Source organism: Canis aureus, chromosome 1, assembly GCF_053574225.1.
Source record: "Canis aureus isolate CA01 chromosome 1, VMU_Caureus_v.1.0, whole genome shotgun sequence".
Lineage (NCBI taxonomy): Eukaryota > Metazoa > Chordata > Mammalia > Carnivora > Canidae > Canis > Canis aureus.
In genome coordinates, this window is record NC_135611.1 from 111,647,602 (window position 1) to 111,672,557 (window position 24,956).

At 45.2% G+C, this 24,956-nt stretch overlaps 1 protein-coding gene, 1 long non-coding RNA gene and 1 pseudogene across 2 annotated transcripts; 1 reads left to right on the forward strand and 2 right to left on the reverse strand.

Moving 5' to 3' along the window:
* Positions 1-4,107: 4,107 nt before the first annotated feature.
* LOC144284497 (eukaryotic initiation factor 4A-I-like) lies at positions 4,108-13,745 on the reverse strand (annotated as a pseudogene).
* On the reverse strand, positions 5,558-12,736 carry LOC144295934 (uncharacterized). The gene is made up of 3 exons (XM_077868648.1): positions 12,683-12,736; positions 11,327-12,402; positions 5,558-10,342 (listed from the first exon to the last, which is right to left on the reverse strand). The coding sequence occupies exons 1-2, from the start codon at positions 12,734-12,736 to the stop codon at positions 11,485-11,487; spliced, it is 972 nt and encodes a 323-aa protein (XP_077724774.1). The 3' UTR covers positions 5,558-10,342; positions 11,327-11,484.
* LOC144284498 (uncharacterized) lies at positions 12,814-23,213 on the forward strand. Its single transcript, XR_013352923.1, has 3 exons — positions 12,814-13,061; positions 16,291-16,390; positions 23,009-23,213. It is a non-coding gene; the product is annotated as an uncharacterized LOC144284498 (long non-coding RNA).
* Positions 23,214-24,956: the final 1,743 nt, after the last annotated feature.

Below are 24,956 nucleotides of genomic sequence, written 5' to 3' on the forward strand. Positions count from 1 at the left end.
CTGGGTATTATTCTGTATGTTGGCAAATTGAACACCAATAAAAAATAAATTTATTAAAAAACAAAACAAAACAATACTCTACAGCTGGGGAGCCTGGCTCAGTCTGTTAAGTGGCTGTCTTCCACTCAGGTCATGATCCTGGAGTCCTGGGATTGAGACCCATGTTGGCCTCCCTGCTCAGTGGGGAGTCTCCTTCTCCCTCTGCTCCTCTCTGCCCCTCACGCTCATGCTCGCACTCTCTCTCTTATTCATGCTCTCTCAAATAAAATCTTTTTAAAAAGCTCTATACCTAATGTCATACCAAATATTGAAAGAATGCTTTCTTGCTAAGATTGAAAACAAGGCAAAGATGTCCAGTTTCACTACTTCTATTCAATATTGACTGGAGGTCCAAGTTAGTGTAAAAATTAATAGGTGTACAGACTAGAAAGAAATAAAACTATTTACAGATGACATAGACACCTATTTTAAAGTACAGTGTACTAATGATGGAGTAATTGAAGTATGTTAAAGTCAATGGATCAGGAAACAATTGCCATCAAAAAGACAACAGACCATAACATCTTTCTTGGGTCAAGGTGGCAGGTCTAGCTGCTATGTTCTGGGAGGGTATGAACAGTTTGATAAAGTATATGTAAAAATTAGCGGTATTTGTGTGCAACAAAGGAGCACAAGGAGCAAGGAAGGAGTCCTGCTGCATGCAAATATATTCTAAATCATATAACCTGATTTGAGTGTATGTTCCTCGCCAATTGAACTATCCATCATTAGCCCATAGGCAAGCCTTCTAATTTGGCCAATTACTCAGGGTTCTTTACCTCAACTGTTGGATTGGTTAGTTATAGGTAAGGTCTTTAGATTGTAGGGCTTGTATTAGACAAACTTGATGGCATGCAAGCTCCAGCATTTACTATGTCTGGTTAAAACTGGTTAACTTGGAGGATTTGAGTCTCCTGGTTACAAACCAATGGACACATCCAAATCAGTAGTAACCAGACCAACACTAAACAGAATGGTGTGCAGCTGCATCTGATAGGCTTTGTTGTAGGATGTTGAGATTCCTTGGCCTGTATTATGATTTATTGCCATGTCTGGTTTCATTGTTATGGGATATGGCATTGCTATGGGCTGAATTGTGTCCATCCACTCGTACAGCCATACAAACAAATTCATATTTTGAAGTCCTAACACCCAGTATTTCAGAATTTGACTATATTTTCAAATAAAGGAGGTGATGAAGCTAAAATGAAGTCTTTGGGGATGGATGTCCTTATAAGATGGGAAAACTTGGATACTCAAAGGGACACCAGGCATGCTCAGCACGAAGAGAAGACAATGTGAGGACAGAGTAAGAAGGCATCATCTCCAAGTCCAGGAGAGAAGCCTCAAAAGAAGCAAACTTGCCTACACCTTGCTCTTGGACTTCCAGCCTCTAGAGAAAATAAATCTGTTTTTTGAACCACTCAGTCTGTGATATTTTGCTAATGTTAGCCACAGCAAACTAATACAGTGTTGGTTTTATGATGTCCAAGAGTAATTATTTACTAAGTAAAGTTTTGTCTCCCTTTCTGGCAGTCCACACGGTCTGTGAGGATGGTCCTGGAACACTAATTTCCCAAAGAGGATCAGAGGGAGAACAGAGATTATCCATCCCTGAATATTCAGGAAAGGTTTTGGGGATGGTGAAAGTTTAGGCTCAAATGGGTCCCAGGAGAGGACTTTCCATCTGGTTTTTAGTCCTTATGGTATGAGGGCAAGATAAAAAATTTATAAAGACAGGAACAGGCCTTACTAAAGGACCTCACACATAAAAACGTTTTATATACATAGAAGACCTAACATTAGGGGTACCTGGGTGGCTCAGTGGTTGAACATCTGTCTTTGGCTCAGGTCATGATGCCAGGGTCCTGGGATTGAGTCACAGTTCAGGCTCCCCACAGGGTGCCTGCTTCTCCCTCTGCTTATGTCTCTGCATCTCTATCTTTCATAAATACATAAAATCTTTTTTAAAAAAATAGACAACCTAACATTAAATATAGGAAAAGCTGATGAAAATATTTTTAATGTTGGTGTAATAGTAATAGATAGTTGCCAAATTGCTGACAGTTACACATTTCACAAATCTGAAATTTCACATTTCACTTATCTGTGGTAGGAGATTTCCAAAGTCCTTCATCCTAGAAAGGATAATTTTTAAGCAATGGTCCAATAGTTGGTGATAAACATAAAGATGGGCCACTTGCTGGCCAGGGCATCAGTGCTAAGATGACCACCTCAGGTTCGGCCAATTTTGTTTATCAGGGATATTCTGGCTAAGGGATAGAAAGCAGCCACATTCTACTGAGCTCCAAACAGTTGCTCTTTTGAGAAAGAATGAGGTTAGAAAATTCATACGACCTAATTCCAGGACTTATTCTAATGCTACGACCATCAAGACAGGTTGCTATTAGCATGGAAATAGATATATAGCTCATTGCAACAGAGAGCCCATAACTAGTACCACACATAACTGTCAGTTAAGTTTTGATAAAGGTACCAAAGTAATTCAATGGAGAAAGGGCAGTCTTTGAGCAAATTGTACTTAAGTAATCAAACCCTATGTTAAAATATATGAACCTTCATCCTTCACACCATATTTATGAAATTACTAAGAAGCATCATAGACTTACATGTAAGACTGGAGGTATGAAACTTTTACAAGGAAACATAGAAACTTTATAAACAAGGATTATCCAAAGGTTTATACTGGACACACAAAGGATGAAACAGAAGAAAAACTTGATTAATTCAATTTCATTAAATTAAAAACTTCTCACAACACTGTTATAGAATTTAAATGTTAAGCTACCTAGTGAGAGAAGATGTATGATGAGCTGATAAAGAACTTACATCCAGAATTTACCAAGAGGTCTTAGAAGACAAAGGATTTATTTTTTAAATGGAAAAAAAATATGTTCAAACACTTTCAAAAGATGCAGAAATGGTCAGTAATCCCATGGACATGCTCAATATCTTTAGTCCTAGAAAAATGCAAATTAAAACTACAATGAGATACTACTACAGATCTATTAGAATGGATCAAATTAAAAACCAAATTTGAAAATAAGTTCTATTGAGAACTGCAACTGTTGCACAAAATATAATAGCACTTGGAAAATAATTTGATGGTTTGTAATAAAACTAACTAAAGCTTACCTTAAGATCTAGCAATCTCATTCCTAGGTAGTTACCCAAAACAGACACACATCCAAAAACTACATGCAAGCATTTATGGCAGCTTTATTCCTAAGTGACAAAGGCTGGAAATAAACTAAAAGGATGTGGAGAAACTGTAAATAGCATACACTCCTGGTGGCAGTGTGAGATAGTATGGCCACTTTGGAAAACAGTCCAGCAGTTCCTCAAATGGTTCAACACAGAGTTACCCTATGACCAGCAATTCCATCTCTACCCAAGAGAAATACCCCGGAGAAATGAAAACAGATGTCCATGTAAAAAAGCATGTGCACAGATGCTTACAACAGTATTATAAATAATATAGCCAGAAGGTTGAAACCATCCAAATGATGGACAAAATGTGCTACATCCATACCATGGAATATTGCTCGGTCATGAAAAGGAAGCAGTGATACATACCATTATACCAAATCAAAGAAGCCAGTCATAAAGGGCTACATACTAGAGGATTCTATTTTTATGAGGGGGTGAGGAGATAGCTGAATGGTACAGGGTTGCTTTTAGAGGTGATGACAAGGTTCTAAAATCGTGGGGATAGTTGCACATACCTGAATATACCAAGAACCACTGAATTTTACACTTTAAATGGGTGAATTACATGGTATGAATTACATGGAATTACGTTTCAAAGTGGATATAAGAGGGCAGCACCAGTGGCCCAGCAGTTTAGCACCGCCTTCAGCCCAGGGCGTGATCCTGGGGACCCAGGATTGAGTCCCACATCGGGCTCCCTGCTAGGAGCCTGCTTCTCCCTCTGCCTGTGTCTCTGCCTCTCTCTCTGTCTCTCTCATGAATAAATAAATAAAATCTTTTTTAAAAAATAACAAAGTGGATATAATAAATAGGCAAAGAAAGCACCAGTCAAAATCATACATTGTCTATAACTGCAACTGCAGTTATAAAGTTTTTTTTTTGCCTCAAAAAGTGACATTTATTCAAAGAAAAGGAAAAATGACAAAATGTCCATCCCTTGGCTCCCTTCCCTCCCCACTCCTGCTCCTCTTCTGCCCCCCAGACCAAGGCCCGTGTCAGGCTAGGTGGCAAGACCGTGCCTCAAATGAGGTCAGCAACATTGAAGGGCATCTCCTCAATGGAGGTGTTGTAGAAGGTCTCAAGGTCTCAAAGAGTCCTCTTGTCTTCTTTTGTCATCATGTTAATAGCCACACCCTTACGGCCCAATCATCCACCATGACAGATTCTGTGAATATAGTTTTCCCTGTTGGTGGAAAGGTCACAGTCAATGCTTCTGGCCAGCAGGTGATTGGTAATCAATACTCTGCTAGAGCCTGAGTGGAACTCCCTCATGATAACATCTTGTTCCTTCTGGTCCATGTCTCGGTGCATGGCGGACACAGTGAAGTCTCAGGTGTTCATCTTCTAGGTGAGCCAATCCACCTTGCTTCGGGTGTTGATGAGTATGACCACCTGCATGATGGTCAGGGTCTCATAGAAGTCGCAGTGTTCAGTTTCCACTCCTCTCACTCCACGTTGAAGTGGATACCTTCCAGGGTCAACTCCTCCTTCTTGACCAAAATCTGAATGGGGTCCCTCATGAACATCTTGGTCACCTCAAGCACGTCGGAAGGCATCATGGCAGACACCAAACCACCTGGATGTTGCTGTTGAGCATCTGGAATATGTCATAGATCTGGTCCTTGAATCCATGGCTTAACATTTCATCAGCTTTGTCCAGTACAAAAACTCTTGATGTATTTGGGAGACAGGTATCTGTGGTTCAGCATGTCAAACACATGACCTGGGGTGCCCATGACATGGGGAGCCTCCATCTGAAGCTTCTGCACCTCAGCACATACATTGGTCCCCCCGATGCAGGCATGGCAGGAGGCACCCATGTAATCTCCCAATGCCATAACTGCCTTCTTTATCCGCTGAGCCAACTTTCTAGTGGGTGCCAGGACCAAGGCCTGTGTAGCCTTTAGATCCAATTCAATTTGCTGCAGAATCAATATGGCAAGAGTGGCTGTTTTCCCAGTCCCAGATTGGGCTTGAGCGATCACATCATAACCCTTAATACAAGGAAGCATGGCTTGCTCCTGTGATGTGTCCAAGATTGCGAATCCGAGAAACCAAGGAGCCAACACCGATGTAAGCACACAAGAGTTTATTAGCAAGCTCGAGCTTGCGTCCAAGTATACCCGACACAGTGGAGCAGGGACTTGGACCCTGAGGTGGATTACAGCTGGGTTTTTATGAGCTGGTCTAGAGGTAAGGTGGGGTTTTTCAGTAAGGGTGAGGGTGGGAGAATATCCAGTAAAGAGGTCTTACAAGTTTTTGCTTCCTTATTCCAATAAGGGCGTGCTTTGTGTTTTTTTTTTTTTTTTTTTTCTGTAGCCGGGGTAAGGTAGAGGTCAGTACCTGGTCACAGTGGCCTGAGATGGCTGCCGAAGCTACAATGGCTGTACTTGCGCCAATGTTAAACTTGAATGGCCCCAGTGCTCTCAGCCTCCACATTTCCCCCTCTCAGGGGAACCTAAAGAAGGATCCAATCATGGGTCCAGGTTGGTCTCAGTAACAAGGTCTAGTGGTTGGTATTGTTATCTAAGTACCATAAGCTGGACTGTACTCATTGTCTTTGACAAAAGTAACTAATCTATTGATAATGCAGGGCCCAAAGGTGAGGAGGAGGATTATGAGGGGCCCGGCTATGGTGGACAACAAGGTAGTGAGCCAGGAGGAACGATTGAACCAGGATTTGAACCAGCCTTGTTGCTGTTCTCATTCTCGCTTAGCCAAACTTTCCCTGACATTTGCGATAGATTCACAGACTATCCCTGGGTGGTCAGTGTAGAAACAGCACTCTTCATTTAGGGCAGCACATAACCCTCCCTGTTGTAAGAAGACTAAGTCTAATCTTCTTCTGTTTTGAAGGACAACCTCGAACAAGGATGTTAGGGAATCTTGGAGGCGGGAGATAGAGGTTTCTATCCGTTCTATGTCTAGATCAATTGCTGCTTTAAGACTGTCGTAGTGGGAGTTCTGTGCGGCTAGTGAGGTGATACCTGTCCCTGCACCTGCTAACCCAAGTCCTAACAGTGCAGCAATGGTGACAGCTGAGATGGGCTCTCTTCTATCTCGTTTGTGGGTACCTGCATTGAACCATTGAAGCACCTGCTCATCTGAGTGATAAATAATTTTAGGAAGTAGTTGAACTAATACACAGAAGCCCTTTGTCTGATTGTCTAGCCATGAAAACAGGGGGTTAGGCCTGTAGAACATTCCCACCAACCATTTTGAGGAGGTAGGTGGTAGTCCTGGCTGGATATAGATTTGATATCATTACATAGGGACTGGTATTGGGGTGAGGGGGTCCTATACAGAGCCCCTGACCTGATATTGATTGTAAAGTGAGTCCTTGAGTCTTTTGCTGCCATCTAGTCATTGGGACTGAAGGTTGTTTTATATTGACCTGTTATTGCAATTCCTTCATAGAAGAGGGGGCAGATGTCATAGCACAGCCAGCAGGATTGGGTAAGAGTGGGCTTAGTTGCATTGAGGAATTTGTAAGCCCGGGACATTAGGGTCAAAAGAGGGTGCTGAGAGGGGTCGAAGGGAAGGCAAGTCAGAACTGGGGTATCCCAACTGGAGGGGTTACAGGAGGATTTTAAAGAGGGTACTGCAGTTTTGACCACTGGTGGCCTTGTTTTTGCCTGAGATTGGGTTGGCACTAGCACAGGGTTGGGGCCTACCCCTTGAGTTTGACTTAGAGGCTTTTCAAGTTGCCTGATCATGAATTGGGCTCCATAATTGTGCCTGTGTAGATAAAGCCGGAGTCCCCATAGGAGTCCTATTCCCCAGTTTGTATTGTTTCCCAACCTCCATAAAGGAAATGGTGACCGAGTTACAGAGGAGATGGGAGTTTGCTCCCGTGCTGCCCGAGCATGAGGGGCCCGTGGATTTCATTGGATTTTTATAAGGCCATCTGGATCCTGTGACAGCCAATAACATGTCCCAGTTTGTTCGCAACCCCATGTTTTACAGAAGTAATCCTCGGGGCCTCCACATTTGGAGACCTTATTATGGTCAGACAGAGAGGGGGCCGGGCATGCGTAAAAGCAGGTGGCAGAGAGGGAAATTAAGCTCCACACGCTGACACATCCGGGTACTTGGCCAAGTAGAGCCGAGGGGCCGTGGTGGGCCCTGAAACGTCTGGGTTGCATAAGTCAAAGGTTAGATTGGGCCACCAGGTTCCCCTATGGTGTATTCCTGACAGCTGGGTTATTATTTCCATAGAACTCGGTGTGAGGATTTACCAGGTTAGATTTAGTGGTTGATGAGAGTTGGTTTTAGCCATGAGGGGATACAGTGCAAGTAACATTAGCAGGGTACATGAGAACAATGCAGTCTTAGCTTTAGGGGATTGTCCTTGTCGGGTTGACTCTGCCATTCTGGAACAAAGTCTTTGAGGATGGCATGTGGATCAGCTGGCCAGATGTGAGTGTAGTGGGCCCAGGGAGTTATCCCGTCGACCTTGAGAGCCGTGGGTGTAGTCAGGATCACAATGTAGGGTCCTTTCCAGCGAGGTTGGAGTTTCTGTTGCTGATGTCCCTGCATGTACACCTAATCGCCTGGTCGATATCGATGGGGTCAGGGGTTGGCCCAGTTTCATAGAGGGCCTTCAGCTTAGGCCATACCTGTTCATGGGCTCTTTGTAACATTTGGAGCAAGAAAAGAAGTTGTTGATCATCAAATTCAACAAGCACCTCAGGTTTTAAATTGGGGATAATAGGTGGAGGAAAACAGAACATGATCTCGTAGGGGGTAAGTCCCATCTTATATGGGGAGTTTTGTACCTTATATAGGGCGAAGGGGAGGAGAGTCACCCAGTCCCCACCAGTCTCCAGGGCTAATTTAGTTAAGGTCTCTTTTAATGTTCTGTTCATCCTCTCTACCTGTCCTGAGCTTTGCGGCCTATATGCACAATGTAATTCCCAATCTGCCCCAAGTACTAGTGCCACTCCCTGTGTTACCTTAGAGACGAATCCTGGTCCGTTGTCTGATCCAATCTTAACAGGAAAACCATACCTCGGTAAGATGCCTTCCAGCAGTTTCTTGGTCACGGTCTGTGCTATTTCATGTTTGGTGGGAAATGCCTCTGGCCACCCTGAAAAAGTATCTACAAACACTAGTAAATACCTGTATCCGTATCTTCCAGGTTTTACCTCAGTGAAGTCCACTTCCCAGTAGGCTCCTGGGTGGTCCCCCCGGAGCCAGATGCCCGGGTTAGATCCATGGGCAGTGGCATTGATTAATTGGCATGTGTGGCAGCTTGCCACAATCTGCTCGATCTTTGCTCAAGAGTCCTTAATAGTGATCTTTGCACGTCGTATGAGGTCTTCCATCTTCCTTGTTCCCATGTGAGTGCTCCGATGCGTTTTGGATAGGACTCATCATCCTAGTTCCTCTGGCAGGATTGATGCTGGAGTCCGCGGCCCTCCACCAGCCACGCAAATACTGGGTCATAAGCAAGCGTTTGATCCAGTGTAAGTCAGCATCAGTATAGTTGGGGGTGTCGGGCAGGGTCGCTGCCCCCGGATTGGGTAGTGTGGTTGTTAAGACCTGGGTCACTGAAAGGGCCGCCTCCTTTGCTTTTGGGTCAGCTAGCCGGCTTCCCCTGGCTACTGGTGTGTCTGCCTTTTGGTGTCCCGGACAATGGATGATGGTTAGGGCCTTGGGCAGCCAGAGGGCCCCCAGGAGTTCAAGGATCTGTTTTGTTTTTAACAGTCTTTCCTTCTGCTGTCAGAAGCCCTCTCTATATATGAAGGGCTCCGTGGATGTGAGCGGTGGTGAAGACGTACCTGCTGTCGGTGTAGATGTTTATTCGTTTACCTTCTCCCATGGTCAGCGCCTTGGCCAGTGCGGCCAGTTCTGCCCGTTGAGCTGACGTTCCGGCTGCCAGTGGTTCTGCCCAGATGGTCTCTGTTTCCGTGGTTACGGCTGCCCCCGCATATCTGATTCCTTCTCGGACAAAACTGCTGCCGTCTGTATACCACGTGGATCCGTGTTCGGCAGTGGCTGGTCCTGGAGATCGGCCAGGTGACTCCGTGCACCTGTGCCAAAATTTCTTGACAATCATGCGGGGGGGAGGGGTCCCCAGTCTGGGTTAGGGAGTGGCATTGCTGGATTCAGGGTTGTCGGTGGCTTGAATAAAATCCTGGTGGGGTTTAGCAGTAGGCTCTGATAATGGGTCAGACGGGCATTGCTGATCCAGTGTCTGGGGGCTGTTTGAGTACCCCTTCAATAGCATGTGGGGTGGGAACATGCAGTTCTTGCCCCATGGCCAGCTTGTCTGTGTCTTTGACCATAGTGGCCACCACGGCAATAATTTTTAAGCATGGGGGCCATCCAGCAGCTACCGTGTCCAGCTTTTTGGAGAGATAAGCTATGGGTCTCTTCCAGGGACCTATGTACTGGACAAGGACCCCTTCTGCCACCTTGTCTTTCTCGCCCACGTACAGGTAGAAGGGCTTGGTTAGTCGGGCAACCCGAGAGCCGGGGCAGACAGCAAGGCCTGTTTAAGGTCATTAAGGGCTTTGTTCATGGCCTCTGTCCATTCAAAATTTTGCTGGTGCCTGGTGGCCTCATAGAGGGGTCTGGCCATCTTGGCAAAACCTGGAATCCACAATCGACAGAATCCTGCTGACCCCAGGAATTCACGTACCTGGCGGACTGTTTCGGCTGTGGGATCCTCAGGATGGTTTCCTTCTGTGCATCCGTCAACCATCTTTGTCCATCCTTTAATTTGTACCCAAGGTAGCTCACCTCTGTTCTGCAGATCTGGGCTTTTTTAGCGGAGGCCCGGTATCCTAGGGCCGCTACGGTCTGGAGCAAGTCCTTGGTGCCTCGCAGGCACGTGTCCCGGTCCTCTGCCGCCAACAGGATATCATCTACATGTTGCAATAAGGTCAAATGAGGGTGTTCGGAACACAACTCACCCAAGTCTTCGTGTAAGGCCTCATCGAAGATGGTCGGTGAATTTTTGAACCCTTGTGGTAGTCGAGTCCAGGTGAGCTGGCCATTGATGCCTTTCTCGGGGTGCGTCCATTAAAAGGCGAAAAGGTCTTGGCTCTTGGGTGCTAAAGGCAGGCTGAAAAAGGGATCTTTTAAACCTAATGCTGTATACCAAGTTTTGTCTGGAGGCAGGGTGGAGAGGAGGGTATATGGGTTTGGGACCGTGGGGTGCATATCCTTTACTCGCCGGTTGACTTCCCTTAAGTCCTGGACTGGCCTGTAATCGTTAGAGTGTGGTTTCTGCACCGGCAGCAGGGAGTGTTCCATGCCGACTGGCAAGGCCTCAATATGCCCGAGGCCAGTAGTCGCCGTATATGGGGTGTGATTCCCACATGGCTACGAGAGGCATGGGGTATTGGCGGACCCTGACAGGGTCGGCCCCCGGCTTTAGTTCTATGTATATGGCCGGTCGGTGCCAGGCCAACCCAGTTCCCCCAGTTTCTGCCCAAGCTTGGGGAATTCCTGTAGCCAATGATCAATGTCAGTCATTGGGGCTGAGGGCATTTGATGGAGACGGTATTTGTCCTCTAAACTCAGGACAAGCACCTGAATTGGGTGCCCCTCCTCGTTTAGGATTTTTGCCCCTTTGAGGTAGAAGGGGATTTGTGCCCCCATCTTGGTGAGCAAGTCCCAACCTGGCAATGGGTAGGGACACTCAGAAATGACTATGAAGGAGTGGGATACCCGGCCCATGCCGAGACCCACAGTTCTTTGGGTAGTTCATGAGTATTGTCTGGTGCCCATGGCCCCTTGCACCCATGAAGTCTTGCTTGCCAATTTCCCTTGGGGTTGTAATAAAACTGAGTGTTGTGCCCCAGTGTGCACTAGGAATTCCATGGGTTGCCCCTCCACTCTGAGGGTTACCCTAGGCTCGGGGAGGGGTGCCAAACTCCGACTCCCCTAGTCATCCAGGTCCTCCATCTCCAAGATCTTGGCGGGGGGCCTTAGGTCTCTTATTAGGGCAGTCTTTCAACCCTGTGGCCCGCTTCCTTACAATAAGCACATTGGTTTTTGTTCAGTTTAGGGCATTCCCGACGGGGACCAGGGCCATCCTCCTTACCTGTCCCTAAAGCCAGATTTTTGAGGTGCCTCTGTCTTTCCTGTGGGTCTTCCATGGCTGTGGCCAGCAGGATCTTGACCAGGTTTCGAGCCTGCCAGTCACTTAGTTTAATTTGTTGCTCTTCCAGACTTTATTATTATAAACTCTTTCTGCTACTATTAAGTCCTGCAAGCTCTTCTCTTCTCGTCTATTCTTTGCAATTTTCTTTTGATGTCTGGAGCGGCCTGATTAACAAAAGCCATGATAATTGCGGCCTTTGTTTCTGGGGCTTCTGGGTTCATAGGAGTGTACTGCCTAAAAGCCTCTATGACTTTCTCTAAGAAGGTGGCTGGACTCTCATCCTTACCCTGCCTCACATCATACACCTTGGCCAGATCGGCAGGCTTGTGTGCGGCAGCCTGGAGACCTGCCAGGAGAGTCTGGCGGTAGACCCGGAGTCTCTCCTTACCTTCAGCCAAGTTGTGGTCCCAGGTGGGGTGGGATAAGGGGAAGGCAGCGTTTATGAGGTCTGGGTTTTGAGTCGGCTGTCTGTCCTCTCCCAGGACAGACTTCTGGGCTTCCACCTGAATTTGTTCTCTCTCTTTGGTGAAGAGAACCTGCAAGAGCTGTCGGCAGTCATCCCAAGTAGGCAGGTGGGTAAAGAGAACAGGATCTAAAAGCCTGATTAGATCTTTTGGATTATCAGAGAATTTTGCATTCTGGGTTCTACCAATTATATAAATCAGTGGTGGAGAACAGCCAGGATAACATTGGCTGTCCGCCAGTCTCGTGGGGGCGGGGGGTTCCCATGGCGCAGAGGGGAAGGGTGGTGGAGTCAGCCGGCCCTGTATTAGGAGGGGGGGCCTCCCGGTGGGTCCGGCCGTGTGTCCCCGCTGCCGGCCTGTGCACAGGAACTCCCTCGTCAGGGAGGGGTGGCGCCCCTTCTGCAGCCCCCGGTGCCTCTGATGTGAGGGCAAGGGGGCATCGGGGAGGGTAGGGCAGTGGGAGAACCAGGTCCCCCGGGGAGGAATCCTGCAAGACCAGATGAAGGGGCTTTTTGGTCCTAGAGTCAGTGTCCTTCTCGGCCTTTCGCATGGCTAGAATCTTGGTAGGTCCTGCCTTGGGGGGTGAAAATGGTTTTAGCCAAGGAGGGGGATTCTTGATCATGTCCTGCCAGGCCAGGATGTAGGGCACCTGGTCAGGGTGGCCATCAGATTTATCCCTGAAGATCAGGGACTTAACCTGTAAGATAACAGGTAGGTGGAAAGTTCCTTGTAGGGGCCGCCCCACCTCAAAGGTTGGCCATTCTGACATGCAGTAAGCTTGAAAGTTTTCTCTCCGTATGTCTGTGCTCAGATTGTGAGCTCTTTCCCTAACATGCGAGAAGTGGGAGAGCATAAGGGACAGGGGGGTGGTTTGTGTCTGCCCCATTATGTCCTCAGTCCACACCAAGGCGCAGACAGTTATGACAGTTAACAAAGACACGGTAAGACAGACAAGCGCACACACAGTTAACCAGGACACAGTAACGAACGTTCCAGGGCGGCCGCGGAGACAGAAAGTAAACCGAAGGGCTGGCAGCCGGCCCTCCTCACAGATGGGGACTTCGTCCCCCTGGCGGGGGCAAGGGACGTCTCCCAAGACCCCCGGGCCACGGCCTGCCAGCGCGTCCGCCTAAGCTGATGTCAACCTCATACACATTGGAACTCCGACCCGTAGAAATAGTCTAGAGCTCGCAGAGAATATGCGCCAAAAGGTAGAAAGGTTGAGTGTGCTCACCACGCGTGGGACCCTCCGGATGGGGTCTTGGGGGTTTCTCAGATCCAGATGAGCCCCCAAATGTTGCACCCAAGATTGCGAATCCCAGAAATCACCAAGGGGCCGACACCGATGCAAGCACACGAAGGTTTATTAGCAAGCTCGAGCCTGGGTCCTAGTGTACCCGACACAGAGGAGCAGGGACTTGGGCCCCGAGGGGGGTTCCAGCTAGATTTTATGGGCTGGTCTAGGGGTAAGGTGGGGTTTTTCAGTAAGGGTGGGGATGTGAGAATCTCCAGTAAAGAGGTCACACAAGCTCTTGCTTCCTTATTCTGATAAGAGCGTGCTTTGTGTTTTTTCTGTAGCCGGGGTAAGGTAGAGGTCAGTACCTGGTCACAGTGGCCTGGTCACGGTGGCCTGAGATGGCTGCCGAAGCTACAATGGCTGTACCTGTGCCACTGTTAAACTTAAATGGCTCTAATTCTCTCGGCCTCCACACCTGGATGGCAGAAGGCTTCTGAAACCATAGGCGTAGATGCCATGGAGAAGAGACTCAAAGAGGTTCATGTCATCAAAGCTGTCAACAATCTCATTCCAGTTACTCTCAATGACACCTTCGGGCTCCATCCCATTGGGGCCATTGTCTTTGGATTGGGAATCCTGCCTCGCAGACATGATCCTTAGAAACGCAGTTATGAAGGTTTTTAAAAGAGCATTGAAAACAATTAATTTGTAAACCAAGTAACGTAGGAATTATTAATTTTACACTATTTGTGAATCAAAAGTGAGAATGAGAACCATGAATGAAATCAAAAGTAAATATCTGATATATTAAAGATACTAAATATCTGGCGTTATCCTTCACTCTTCAGGATATTGAGAAAAGAGGTGTCCACTCATTACAAAAGGTGATAAAAGAACTCACCTGAAATGTGGTCATTGTCTCCTCCTTTTCTAGGGGAAGGCCAGAGTCATGAGAAGACAGAACTACAGAAAGGAAAAGTCATGAGACAAAGGCCAGAAATTCTCTAGCCAACGTGGCATCTTTGTGAAAATTTTTTAAAAGCGCCCCTTATATGAAACAGACACAGCTCCATATGGATTGGTGAGGGGGGTGTGCATTCCAGCTACCGCTAATTTCACCTGGGAGGAGAACAGCAGAGTCTGATGGTGCCAACGACTGTTCTCAGAGCTCCCAGACTGGCCATGCTGGTCCTGGGCAGTGTGGGCAGGGGAGCCACTAACATGTACTTTGGCCCTGGTACCAAAATGTGCCAGTTCAAATCATAACCATTGCTGCTACCTGGTCAAATAACTTTGCGTTAACTCGGTCATCAGCAAGGGGAGGATAAACATGTGCCTACCTTGTAGGATAGTTGCAAAGATTAAACATGTGGGGAGAGGGGGCACCTGGGTGACTCAGTGGTTGAGCGTATGTCTTTAGCTCAGGTTGTGATCCTGGGGTCCTGGGGTCTAGCCTCCTACCGAGTTCCCTGCGGAGAGCCTGCTTCTCCCTCTGCCAAGTCTCTGCTTCTCTCTGTGTGTCTGTCATGAATAAATAAAATCTTTAGGGCAGCTCAGGTGGCTCAGTGGTTTAGCGCTGCCTTCAACTCAGGGTGTTATCCTGGAGATCCAGGATCAAGTCCCATGTCAGGCTCCCTGCATGGAGCCTGCTTCTCCCTCTGCCTGTGTCTCTGCCTGTCTCTCGTGAATAAATATTTTTAAAAAATAAAATCTTTAAAAATAAATGTGTGGGGAGAAGGAAAGCGGTTATAATTCTGCTTGCAAGAGGGTGCAGGGGAGCTGGGGAGTCCCCTCACCCCATCTCCTGGCAGGTGCAGAAAAGCAGAGGCTCTTCCCCTCATGAAGTTATCTTTGCCAATGGGCTTGTAAGACACCTGAACACCAGGGAACTTTGCCTTTGAAAGCTATGAAATCCTGATTGGTGGCTTTAATTGTTGCATGGTAGGTTTTTTTTTTTAATGTTTGTTTTATAAAAAGGAATAATTGCTGGTGGATTTTCTTCTGGAAGCCAGAAGAGGCTCCAAGGTACATTCCTCCTTGTTCATGGACTAATGAAAACTTTGACTTTCATTTGTCATGTCAAACAAAAACTCGAGTCCCTGTTTAACAATATTTGGGGGAAGCAGCCCAGGTGGCTCAGCGGTTCGGCACCGCCTTCAGCCCAGGGCGTGATCCTGGAAACCTGGGATCAAGTCCCATGTCGGGCTCCCTGCATGGAGCCTGCTTCCCCCTCTGCCTGTGTCTCTGCCTCTCTCTCTCTCTCTCTCTGTCTCTTATGAATAAAATCTTTTTTAAAAAAACAATATTTGGGTAGTGATAACAAAACCCAACCCAGAGAGTGGTTTGGGGGTTTTTGTGAGCTTATTTATGTAAAATCTGGCACAGTAGATCAGTTCTCCCTAAAGAATGAGGATTCTGATGACTGTCATTCCCATATAACAAACAAGAAGACTGAGAGTCAGTGAGACGAAGTTATCCAGGTCATAAAGCTTGGAAGTGGCATGGCTGGACTTGAATCTGGCTCTGAGTCTAGAACCTCTGCTATTTGTCACTGGGCTGCTCTAAAGACAAATACAGAGAAGAGGGGATGCTCACCAAATCCGTGAAAGGACAGGCCAGGAGGCAATTCATTTCTGATGGCAGTTGAAATTAACTTTGTGCTAACTGAAACCAACGGAAATGTATTTTCTTACAGTTCTAGAAATCCAAATCCCAAAAGGATTCTTACACAGTTAAAATCAAGTGTTGAGCAGATCAGATTCCTTTCTGAAGTTCCATGGGGAGAAGCGTTTCTTACCTTCCCCCAGCTTTTAGAAGCTACTGTCATCGCCCCCTTCCTCCATCTTCAAGGCCAGTTGCATAACACTTCTCCTTCCCTCCACCTGCCTTCCTCTTATAAGACCCTTTTGATTTCACTGGGTCCACCTGGATACCCATGCTACTCTCCTCAAGACCTTCAAGTTAATCACACCTGCAAAGTCCTTTTTGCCATTTAAAGGAACATACACACTCTGGGGATTAGGGTACAGACATCTGGGCAGCCCGGGTGGCTCAGTGGTTTAGCACTGGCTTCAGCCCAGGGCCTGATCCTGGAGACCCGAGATCGAGTCCCACGTTCGGGCTCCCTGCATGGAGCCTGCTTCTCCCTCTGCCTGTGTCTCTGCCTCTCTCTCTCTAATAAATAAAATCTTTTTTTAAAAAAGGACATGGACATCTTTGGGTCCACAGTGCAGCTCACCACAAGAAGTCGAGGACAAAGGCAGAAAAGAGGAAGCTTCTGCTGACAAATGCCCTGTTTGCCAGGTAATAAAACATAGGGAAGGGGGTGGTTTCTAGAGCCACATCTTTGAGGTTCTGCCACTGGCCTGCTCTCTCTCTCTGCTTTGGTGCCTTGTCCATGTAAAAGGAAGATAATCGTAATGTCCACATAGGGTTGTTGTGAAGCATAATGCAGGGCACATCAGAAGCACCTGAGATGTATCACCTGCATGGTTCAGTTCCCTTCCTACTTGGAGAGGCATTACCTCCCAACTAACTTCCCCTCTCTGGCTCCAGGACCATCAGATAGATGCCTTCTGCTCAGCAACTGGGAGTCACCCAGAAAAACCCACTGGATGGAATAAAGGTCTGGTGCCCCTAGACTCAGTTTTGCCCATGACATCCAGCAGGGTTTCCTTTTCTATACCCAACTTTCTAGAAAAGGTCTTTCTTGAGTCAGGTTCTCTCACTACTTTGCTCAGACCAGTGTCTACACCTGAGAGGCGCTGTCTCCCTTCATTTCTGAAGGGCAGGTATGAGAATTTTCACATGCCCCTCAAAACCCTACCCAGGTGTTGACTTTATGAAGTCTTCCATCACCCTCCAGGGATATTTTATTAATTAACCTCCTGCAATGCCTGAGAGGTGACCAGCTCTTCCTCAGCTTCCTATCAACAGTCCCTCAAACACATGAAGGGTGGACTGTAAAATGAATGGGGGGATGTGTGAGCCCAAAACTGGGCAGGGCTGGTGGTGTGGGCTAGGTGATTGTTGAGGTTCCCTGGTCAGGGGATTTGGAGAGCAGTGGAGTCATTTTCTGGGTGCTACTTCTGGATTTCTTACCTTGCCCACCATTCTCTAGCATCTCAAGGAGATCTTGAGATGTCTTTGAAGACATAAAATGTTTCTGTGAAGCCCTGCTTTGGCCACCTGCTCCTCCCCTACTTAGTGCCTGCTTACCCTGCCTTGGAAAATAAATACTGTTCTTCTGTCTCAATTTGAGACACTTTCAGATTTCTGAAATTGGAGGCTTCTCCCTACTGCAGGTCCCCTTGAATGAAGTCTCTCCTTTTTTTTTTTTTTTTTTAAGATTTTATTTATTCATGATAGTCACAGAGAGAGAGAGAGAGAGAGTCAGAGACACAGGCAGAGGGAGAAGCAGGCTCCATGCAGGGAGCCCGATGTGGGATTCGATCCCGGGTCTCCAGGATCGCGCCCTGGGCCAAAGGCAGGCGCCAAACCGCTGCGCCACCCAGGGATCCCCGAATGAAGTCTCTCCTTACAGAAGTCCAGATGTGTTTCTATTTGACACATGGGTCTCACGAGCTAGGAATGCAATCAGTCTCTGTATCATCATCTAGTGTGGATCAGCAGCTCAGTGTCAGATGACCCCATCAGGCAATAAGCCCTTTGCTGGAGGTGTTTCCATGCAATCCAGAGGGTCCAGCAGCGTCCACATTTTTTTGATTGAGACATACTTGACATATAACATTGTGTAAATTCAAGATGTACAACATATTGATTTGATACATTTATACAGCAATCGGATTGCCACTGCAGCATTAATTAACATGTTGTCACATAATTATCATTTCTTCTAGTGTTGAGAACATTTAACACCTAGTCTTTTAGCAAGCTCAATGTTTATAATACAGTTATGTTGTTTATAATCCCTGCACTGTGTAATAGGACTCCAGATGTAGCCTTCACCAACTCCCATTCCCCTACAGCTAGCCCCTGGGAACTGATATTTTACTCTGCTTTTATGACTTGTCTGTTTTTTTAGATTCTGCATACAAAAAATATATGGTGGGGCACCTGGGTGGCTCAGTCAGTTAAGTGGCTGACTCCTGGCTTCAGCTCAGGTCATGACCTCAGAGCCCTGGGATCCAGCCCTGTATCAGGCTCTGTGCTCAGCAGGGAGTCAGCTTGAGGATGAGGACTCATGCTCTCTCTATATTTCAAATAAATATTTAAATATATATTTTATATACATATATACATGTGTATACAAAAATATACATATATTTTATATGTATATATACATACACATACATACATATGGTATTTGTCTTTCTCTGACTTATCTCACTTAGTATAATGTCCCCAGGTTTATCCATGCTGTTCCAAATGACAGAACTTCCTTTTTTTTCTCATGGCTGAATTTCATTGCATTATATACACCATGTCTTTTTTATCCATTCATCGGCTGGTGGACACATAGGTTGTTTCCATAGCTTGACTATTGTGAATAATGCTGCGATAAACATGAGGGTGCAGCATCTCTTCGGTAGACAGCTTTCATTTCCTTTGGCTATACACCCAGAAGCAGGAGCATCCATAAGGTTTTGTCACAGCTTAGGGTTCCCCAGAGGAGTGCAAGCGTCACATGGTCTGAGCCAGTTTCCTGAGTGGAGCAATTCCATCCCACTTCAATTCAGCACAGTACATCCTGGGGCTGAAACAACTCAGGCAGACAGTATCAGGTTTCAGCCGAGAGACAGGTCCAGGCAGTGAGGATCTGTGATTTTCAGCATTCCAGAAAAGCCAGCTGCTTTTCTCTGGCAGCAGCAAGGCTAAGACTAAAGGGTCAGACAGCTGTGCCCAAGCCCAAGTAAAGCTGTCCTAAGCCCTTTCTGCCTTGTCATTCTTAGAGTCCAAACTGACCTCTTAAAACTATGCACATCAGGGATCCCTGGGTGGCGCAGCGGTTTGGCGCCTGCCTTTGGCCCAGGGCGCGATCCTGGAGATCCGGGATCGAATCCCACGTCGGGCTCCCGGTGCATGGAGCCTGCTTCTCCCTCTGCCTGTGTCTCTGCCTCTCTCTCTCACTGTGTGCCTATCATGAATAAATTAAAAAAAAATTAAAAAAAAAAAACTATGCACATCAGATTGGAGAAATATCTGCCTCTCAGGGTCAGACATCTGATTTTCTGAGAGCTCATTAGCAACTAAAATCTCCTTTTGAAAGCTCCAAAACTGTATCTCCACATGGAGATGGACATTCTTTTCATGTTGCTTCCCTTTCCCCAGAGGCTCCAATAGGCAAGACACATAGCAGAAATCATCAGTTACAGAGACTCCTTCTGTTACCAACATTCAGTTTAAATTTCAACCTGCTCACAGGCAGCAGGAAACAAGTGAGTGTGGTCCATGACACATTCTCTGCAGCTTTCCCAATTGGAATGATCCCTCTAGTGTTTAGGTTATAAGCATATAAACTTGCATCAATTTTTATCATACATCCAGGTACAATAGCCACAAAATACAAAGCTATGTCTTTCAAAGTCCCTCTTTGGTGGTCCCTGGGTGGTCAGTTGGTTAAGCTTCTGACTCTTGGCTCTGGCTCAGGTCATGATCTCTGCGTCATGAGATCAAGCCCCATATCAGGTTCCACACTCAGCACAGAGTCTGCTTGAGTTTCTCTCTCCCTCTCTCTGCTCTTCCCTCCTCCTACTCTTTCTTTCTCTCTCTCTCTCAAATAAATAAATATTTTTAAAAGCCCCCTGTTTACCCTTTTGTTGTAAGCTTACTCAAGCCCTGATCAGCAGGTCTAACATTTACAAGATCAACAACAGCTGGGGAGGGAGGTTGTGACAATGCTGCCAAGTGTTCTCTATCAAGGAAGCTCAGTGTTTCCCTCCTTCACCCTCTTTTTTTTGGTCTAGTTTATCTGAAACTTTATTTCATGGGGTGAAGTCTAGGAAAAAAACAATCCAAGCTTCCAAGAGTCCTCTCTATATGGAGTCATACAGAACACACTTAATTCCCCAGCAAGGGAAATTGTGACAACACATGTGAAGTGTGTCTATGAGGGAAGCCCATTAGACACACTCAATACCCAAGATTTCTATTACAGGCTGGTCACATCAGCACGCTCTGCCTAGCAATGAGCTCAAATTCCTGACCCAGAGGGAAAGCAAGTGTCTGGCATAAACCGCATTATTTGTACAGTCCTGGCATAGTGAATAGCCTTTACCACTGAGGGAATGGAGAAAACCTTACAGAAATCCAAGTTCCCAGAATGTCAGTGGTCATGAGTATCTTTTACAACATCTGTCCTCTCTTTGTTTCTTTATATTTGACACAGAGAAATTGACAATGTCAACTCTTTGGTAATAGGATAGGGAAGTACATTTCTCATGAACCTTTTGTGAGAGTATGTTCATAGAGACTTTCTGGAAGGCTCTCAGACAATGTGGATCAAAATGTAAAATGTGAAAACACTATGCTAGTGAGGATGTAAAGAAACTGAATTACTCATACGTTGCTGGTGGGAATACAAGGCATCATGGATACTCTAGAGGAGTATTTGGTAATTTCATTTAAAACAAGATATGCACTTATATTGCACACTTGAGCCCTTATGAATAAATGAAGTGAAATGAAAACTTATGTTGATGCAAAAACCTGTATGTGACTCTTTACAGCAGCTCTATTCGTAACATCAAAAACTGGAAACAGTGGAAGGGGGATGGGTAACTGAGAGATGGGCACTTAAGGAGGGCATTTGATGGGATGAGCACTGGGTGTTATACGTTGGCAAATTGAATTTAAATAAAAACTGGAAACAACCCAAGTGTCTTCTAACAGGTGCATGGTTTTTAAAAATATTTTATTTATTTACGCATGAAAGAGAGAGAGAGAGAGAGGCAGAGACACAGGCAGAGGGAGAAGCAGGCTCCATGCAGGGAGCCTGATGTGGGACTCGATCCCGGGTCTCCAGGATCACGCCCTGGGATGAAGGCGCGCTAAGCCGCTGAGCCACCCAGGCTGCCCTAACAGGTGCATGGTTAAACAAACTGTAGTACATCTATCCCATGGAATACGAATCTGCATTAATAAATTAATGTATTAATTAATTAATAAAAAGAAACTTCACTAAAATAGAGCCAGAAGGCCAGAAGGGGGCGCTCTCATACCATCCCACTCCTCATCAAGAAATGTACGGATTTGTATCTCCTCATCCGTAATTGTACGGATCCCAACAGGGAAAGATTGCTTTGCATCTTGTAGCATCCACTGCATCTCCTACAAGACACGGACCAGTTAAGGAAAGATTGTCCTCACCTCGGACTCTTCCATTTGTCCAATGGACTTTCCTTTGAAATAATCTCTTCCAACTTCCTCCTTCTCCATAAAATAACATTCCTCTCCTTTATTTGTTGGACTAGCCTATGGTTTTTGCTGCAACTTGCCTGCCCCAAATTGCAATTCTCTGCTATTCCTGAATAAACCCATTTTTGCTGGTAAAATAACAGTTTTACTTTTAAGGTCAACAGAAAAAAATATTGATACAAGCAACAATTGGGTTGGATTTCCAGGTCACTATACTGAATGATAAAAGCCAATCTCAAAAGCTTCCACACTGTATGATTCTATTTATGTAACATTTTTGAAATAAAATTGTAGTGACGGAGAACAGATTATTGATTGCCAGGGGTGAGGGATGGTGAGAGTGGGTGTGTCTATAAAGGCACCAGGGAGCCTGTGGTGATGGGACAGCTCTGTATCTTGATTGCAGTAATAGTTACATAAAACTACATAAAATTATATAAATATATACACACAAAAAAAGTACTTGTAAAACTGGTAAAATTGGGGATCCCTGGGTGGCTCAGTGGTTCAGCGCCTGCCTTTGACCCAGGGCGTGATCCTGGAGACCCAGGATCAAGTCCCACGTTGGCCCGGCAAGGAGCCTGCTTCTCCCTCTGCCTGTGTCTCTGCCTCTCTCTTTCTCTGCATCTATCATGAATAAATAAATAAAATCTTTAGAAAAAAACTGGTAAAATTGGTGGATTATACAGTGTCAATTTCTGCTTTTTTTTTTTTTTTTTTACATACTATGGAGTTAAGATCAGGGGCAGAGGGAGAGGAAAAGAGAATCTCAGGTCGACTCCCAGTGAAAAGCAAAGCCAGAACACAAAGCTTGATCTCACAACCCCGAGATCATGACCTGAGCTGAAATCAGGAGTCCACCACTTAAGCAACTGAGCCACGCAGGCATCCCATTAGTAACTGTATTTTTATCAAAGGTTTGGTATTTGTAACCATAACCCCTCTAGTTGTTCTAGATTGTCTTCACAGTTCTTGGCCCTTTAAATATCTATGCACATTTTAGAATCAATTTGTCATTTTAAACACACACATCCTGCTTGGTATTGAGATTGTACTGAATCTATAGATCAACTTGGAGAGATTTGATTATCTGTCTGTCATTTATTTGGGTCTGCAATTTCTTTCAGTAATGTTTTGTTTTCTGTGTTGGTCTCACTTTTTTTTTAAGATTTTATTTATTTATTAATGAGAGAGAGAGCGCGCACGAGAGGCAGAGACACAGACACAGGCAGAGGGAGAAGCAGGCTCCATGCAGGGAGCCAGACCTGGGACTCGATTCCGGGACTCCAGGATCACGTCCTGGGCTGAAGGCGGCGCTAGACCGCTGAGCCACCCAGGCTGCCTTGGTCTCCCATTTCTTGCATTAGATTTAGTTCTGCCTATTTGATACTTCCAACTTTTCACAAATTCTTTTACTTCTAACATTGTGATTGTTGCTAGTATATAAGAATATCATTGAATTTTTAATTTTATGGTATGTTGTGACTTAAATTTACCTAATAATTCTAATATTTAAAATCTTTTAAATTTATTTTTATTTTTTAGACAGAGCATGGAATGGTGGAGGAGCAAACAGAGAAGTAGAGGGAGAAACTTAAGCAGATGCCATGTTCAGTGTGGAGCCCCAGTTGGGTCGTGATCATGACTGAGCTAAAATCAAGACTCCATCTGAGTTGCCCATGTGCCCCTCTAATATTTTATTTATATTATATTTTATTATAATATCTGCAAATAATTAGTTTCCTTTCTACTCCTTGTTTAATTATTGTTTCCTTGCACTGGCTAAAATCCATAATTATAGATAATATGTGATAGTAGACATTCTTTTTTTAAAAAAGATTCTATTTATTTACTCATGAGAGGCAGAGACATAGGCAGAGGGAGAAGCAGACTCCTCATGGGGAGCCAGGTGTGGGACTCGATGCCAGGACCCTGGGACCACACCCTAAGCCGAAGGTGACCACTGAGCCACCCAAGCGTCCTGATTGTAGACATTCCTGTGTTATTCTTGATCTCAGGGGATTGATTTTGGTGTGTAACTATTAAGAATTATGTTTCTCACGGTTTTGTGAGTGTGTGTACCATCTATTAGACTAGTGAGACAAAGATCCATGAGTTGTTACTGTGAGCAGGGTACAGTTTCCACTGCTTGACATGTATTAAGTCTTTCATTCATAACATTCCAAATATTAGCCTCACTTAACAATGAAAAAATAGAGGCAGAGAGATTCATCTATGTGTATAAGGTCACACAATTTTTAAGTAGTCACACCAGTACCTAAACTTAACAGTCTGAGTCCACATTTGTACCCTTGGACACAACACCCAAGGCCAGATGGTTTCATTGGAGAATTCTACCAAACATGTAAAGATTAATCAGAACTAATTCTACACAATCTCTCCCAGAAAATAGGAGAGGGCAATAAAATCTCAATACTAAAATTAGACAAAAACAGTATGAAGGAAGATAAAATAAAAAATAAGAAATGAAAAAACATGTAGATTAAACTGTAAAATAAGCATTTGAAGCAATCACAGAAATTTGATTATTTTATTGGGTTTCATAATGGCTTTGTGGTTTTGTAAAAAACCAAAAAAGCCAATATTTAAGAAATGCCTATTGAAATAGGTATAAAATATCAGAGTTGCTTTAAATTATTTCAGCATTTAAAATAAAAAGTAAAAGGGAATAGATTAAGCAAATGTAGTAAAATCCTGGTAATTTGAATGTGAGAGATCAGTATGTGGGGAACCATTATATTTTCTCTTTATGAAATTTTTCATAATTAAGAATTAAAATCTTGTAATGCCTGTATAGCTCAGTGGTTGAGCGTCTGCCTTTGGCTCAGGTCACGATCTTGGGGTCCTGGGATCGAGTCCCACTTCAGGTTCCCTACAGGGAGCCTCCTTCTCCCTCTGCCTATGTCTTTGCCTCTCTCTCTGTGTCTCTCATGAATAAATAAATAAAATATTTTTTTTAAAGAATTAAAATCTTGAAAATTGACAACCTGTGGAAATCCTGCTACTTGTGTGACTAAGGCAATGTTTTTAATTTTCCCAAGCCTATTTTCTTATGTTGCAATGAGGATTACTATCACTCACTTTACTGAGGCTCCAATACATAAGAATGGTGACCCTGCAGTACTCCTCACCCCCACGGATGTTAAGCTTCCTTCATTGGACATACATATCCATCTCTGAGATTAGACAAGATATGTAAAGACATCTCACTTCCCTGGAATTTGCTGAACTGTCTTCCATTGGAACAGGAGAAGGCAAATGACAGAAAAGAATCCATAAAACCAGGTCTGCTTGGCCCTCCTAACTACTTAGCCTGGGCATTACCTGGTAGGAAGTTTAACATTTACCAGCTATGACAACTGGCTCCTCCTAGCCTGAAATATTTCCTCATCTACCCTTTTCCTTGAAGATATCTTCACTTGGCTTCTTACCTGCAAAGATTGCCCCCCTGCCCCCGCCAACCCTTGTCATT

Excerpts from the sequence above, each read along its gene's own strand:
- LOC144295934 (XM_077868648.1), bottom strand. The coding sequence starts at position 12,736 with ATGGGGCAGACACAAACCACCCCCCTGTCCCTTATGCTCTCCCACTTC. Across the intron at positions 12,403-12,682 it reads TGCTCTCCCACTTCTCGCAT|CCATGCGAAAGGCCGAGAAG; the intron begins GTTAGGGAAAGA and ends CCAAGATTCTAG.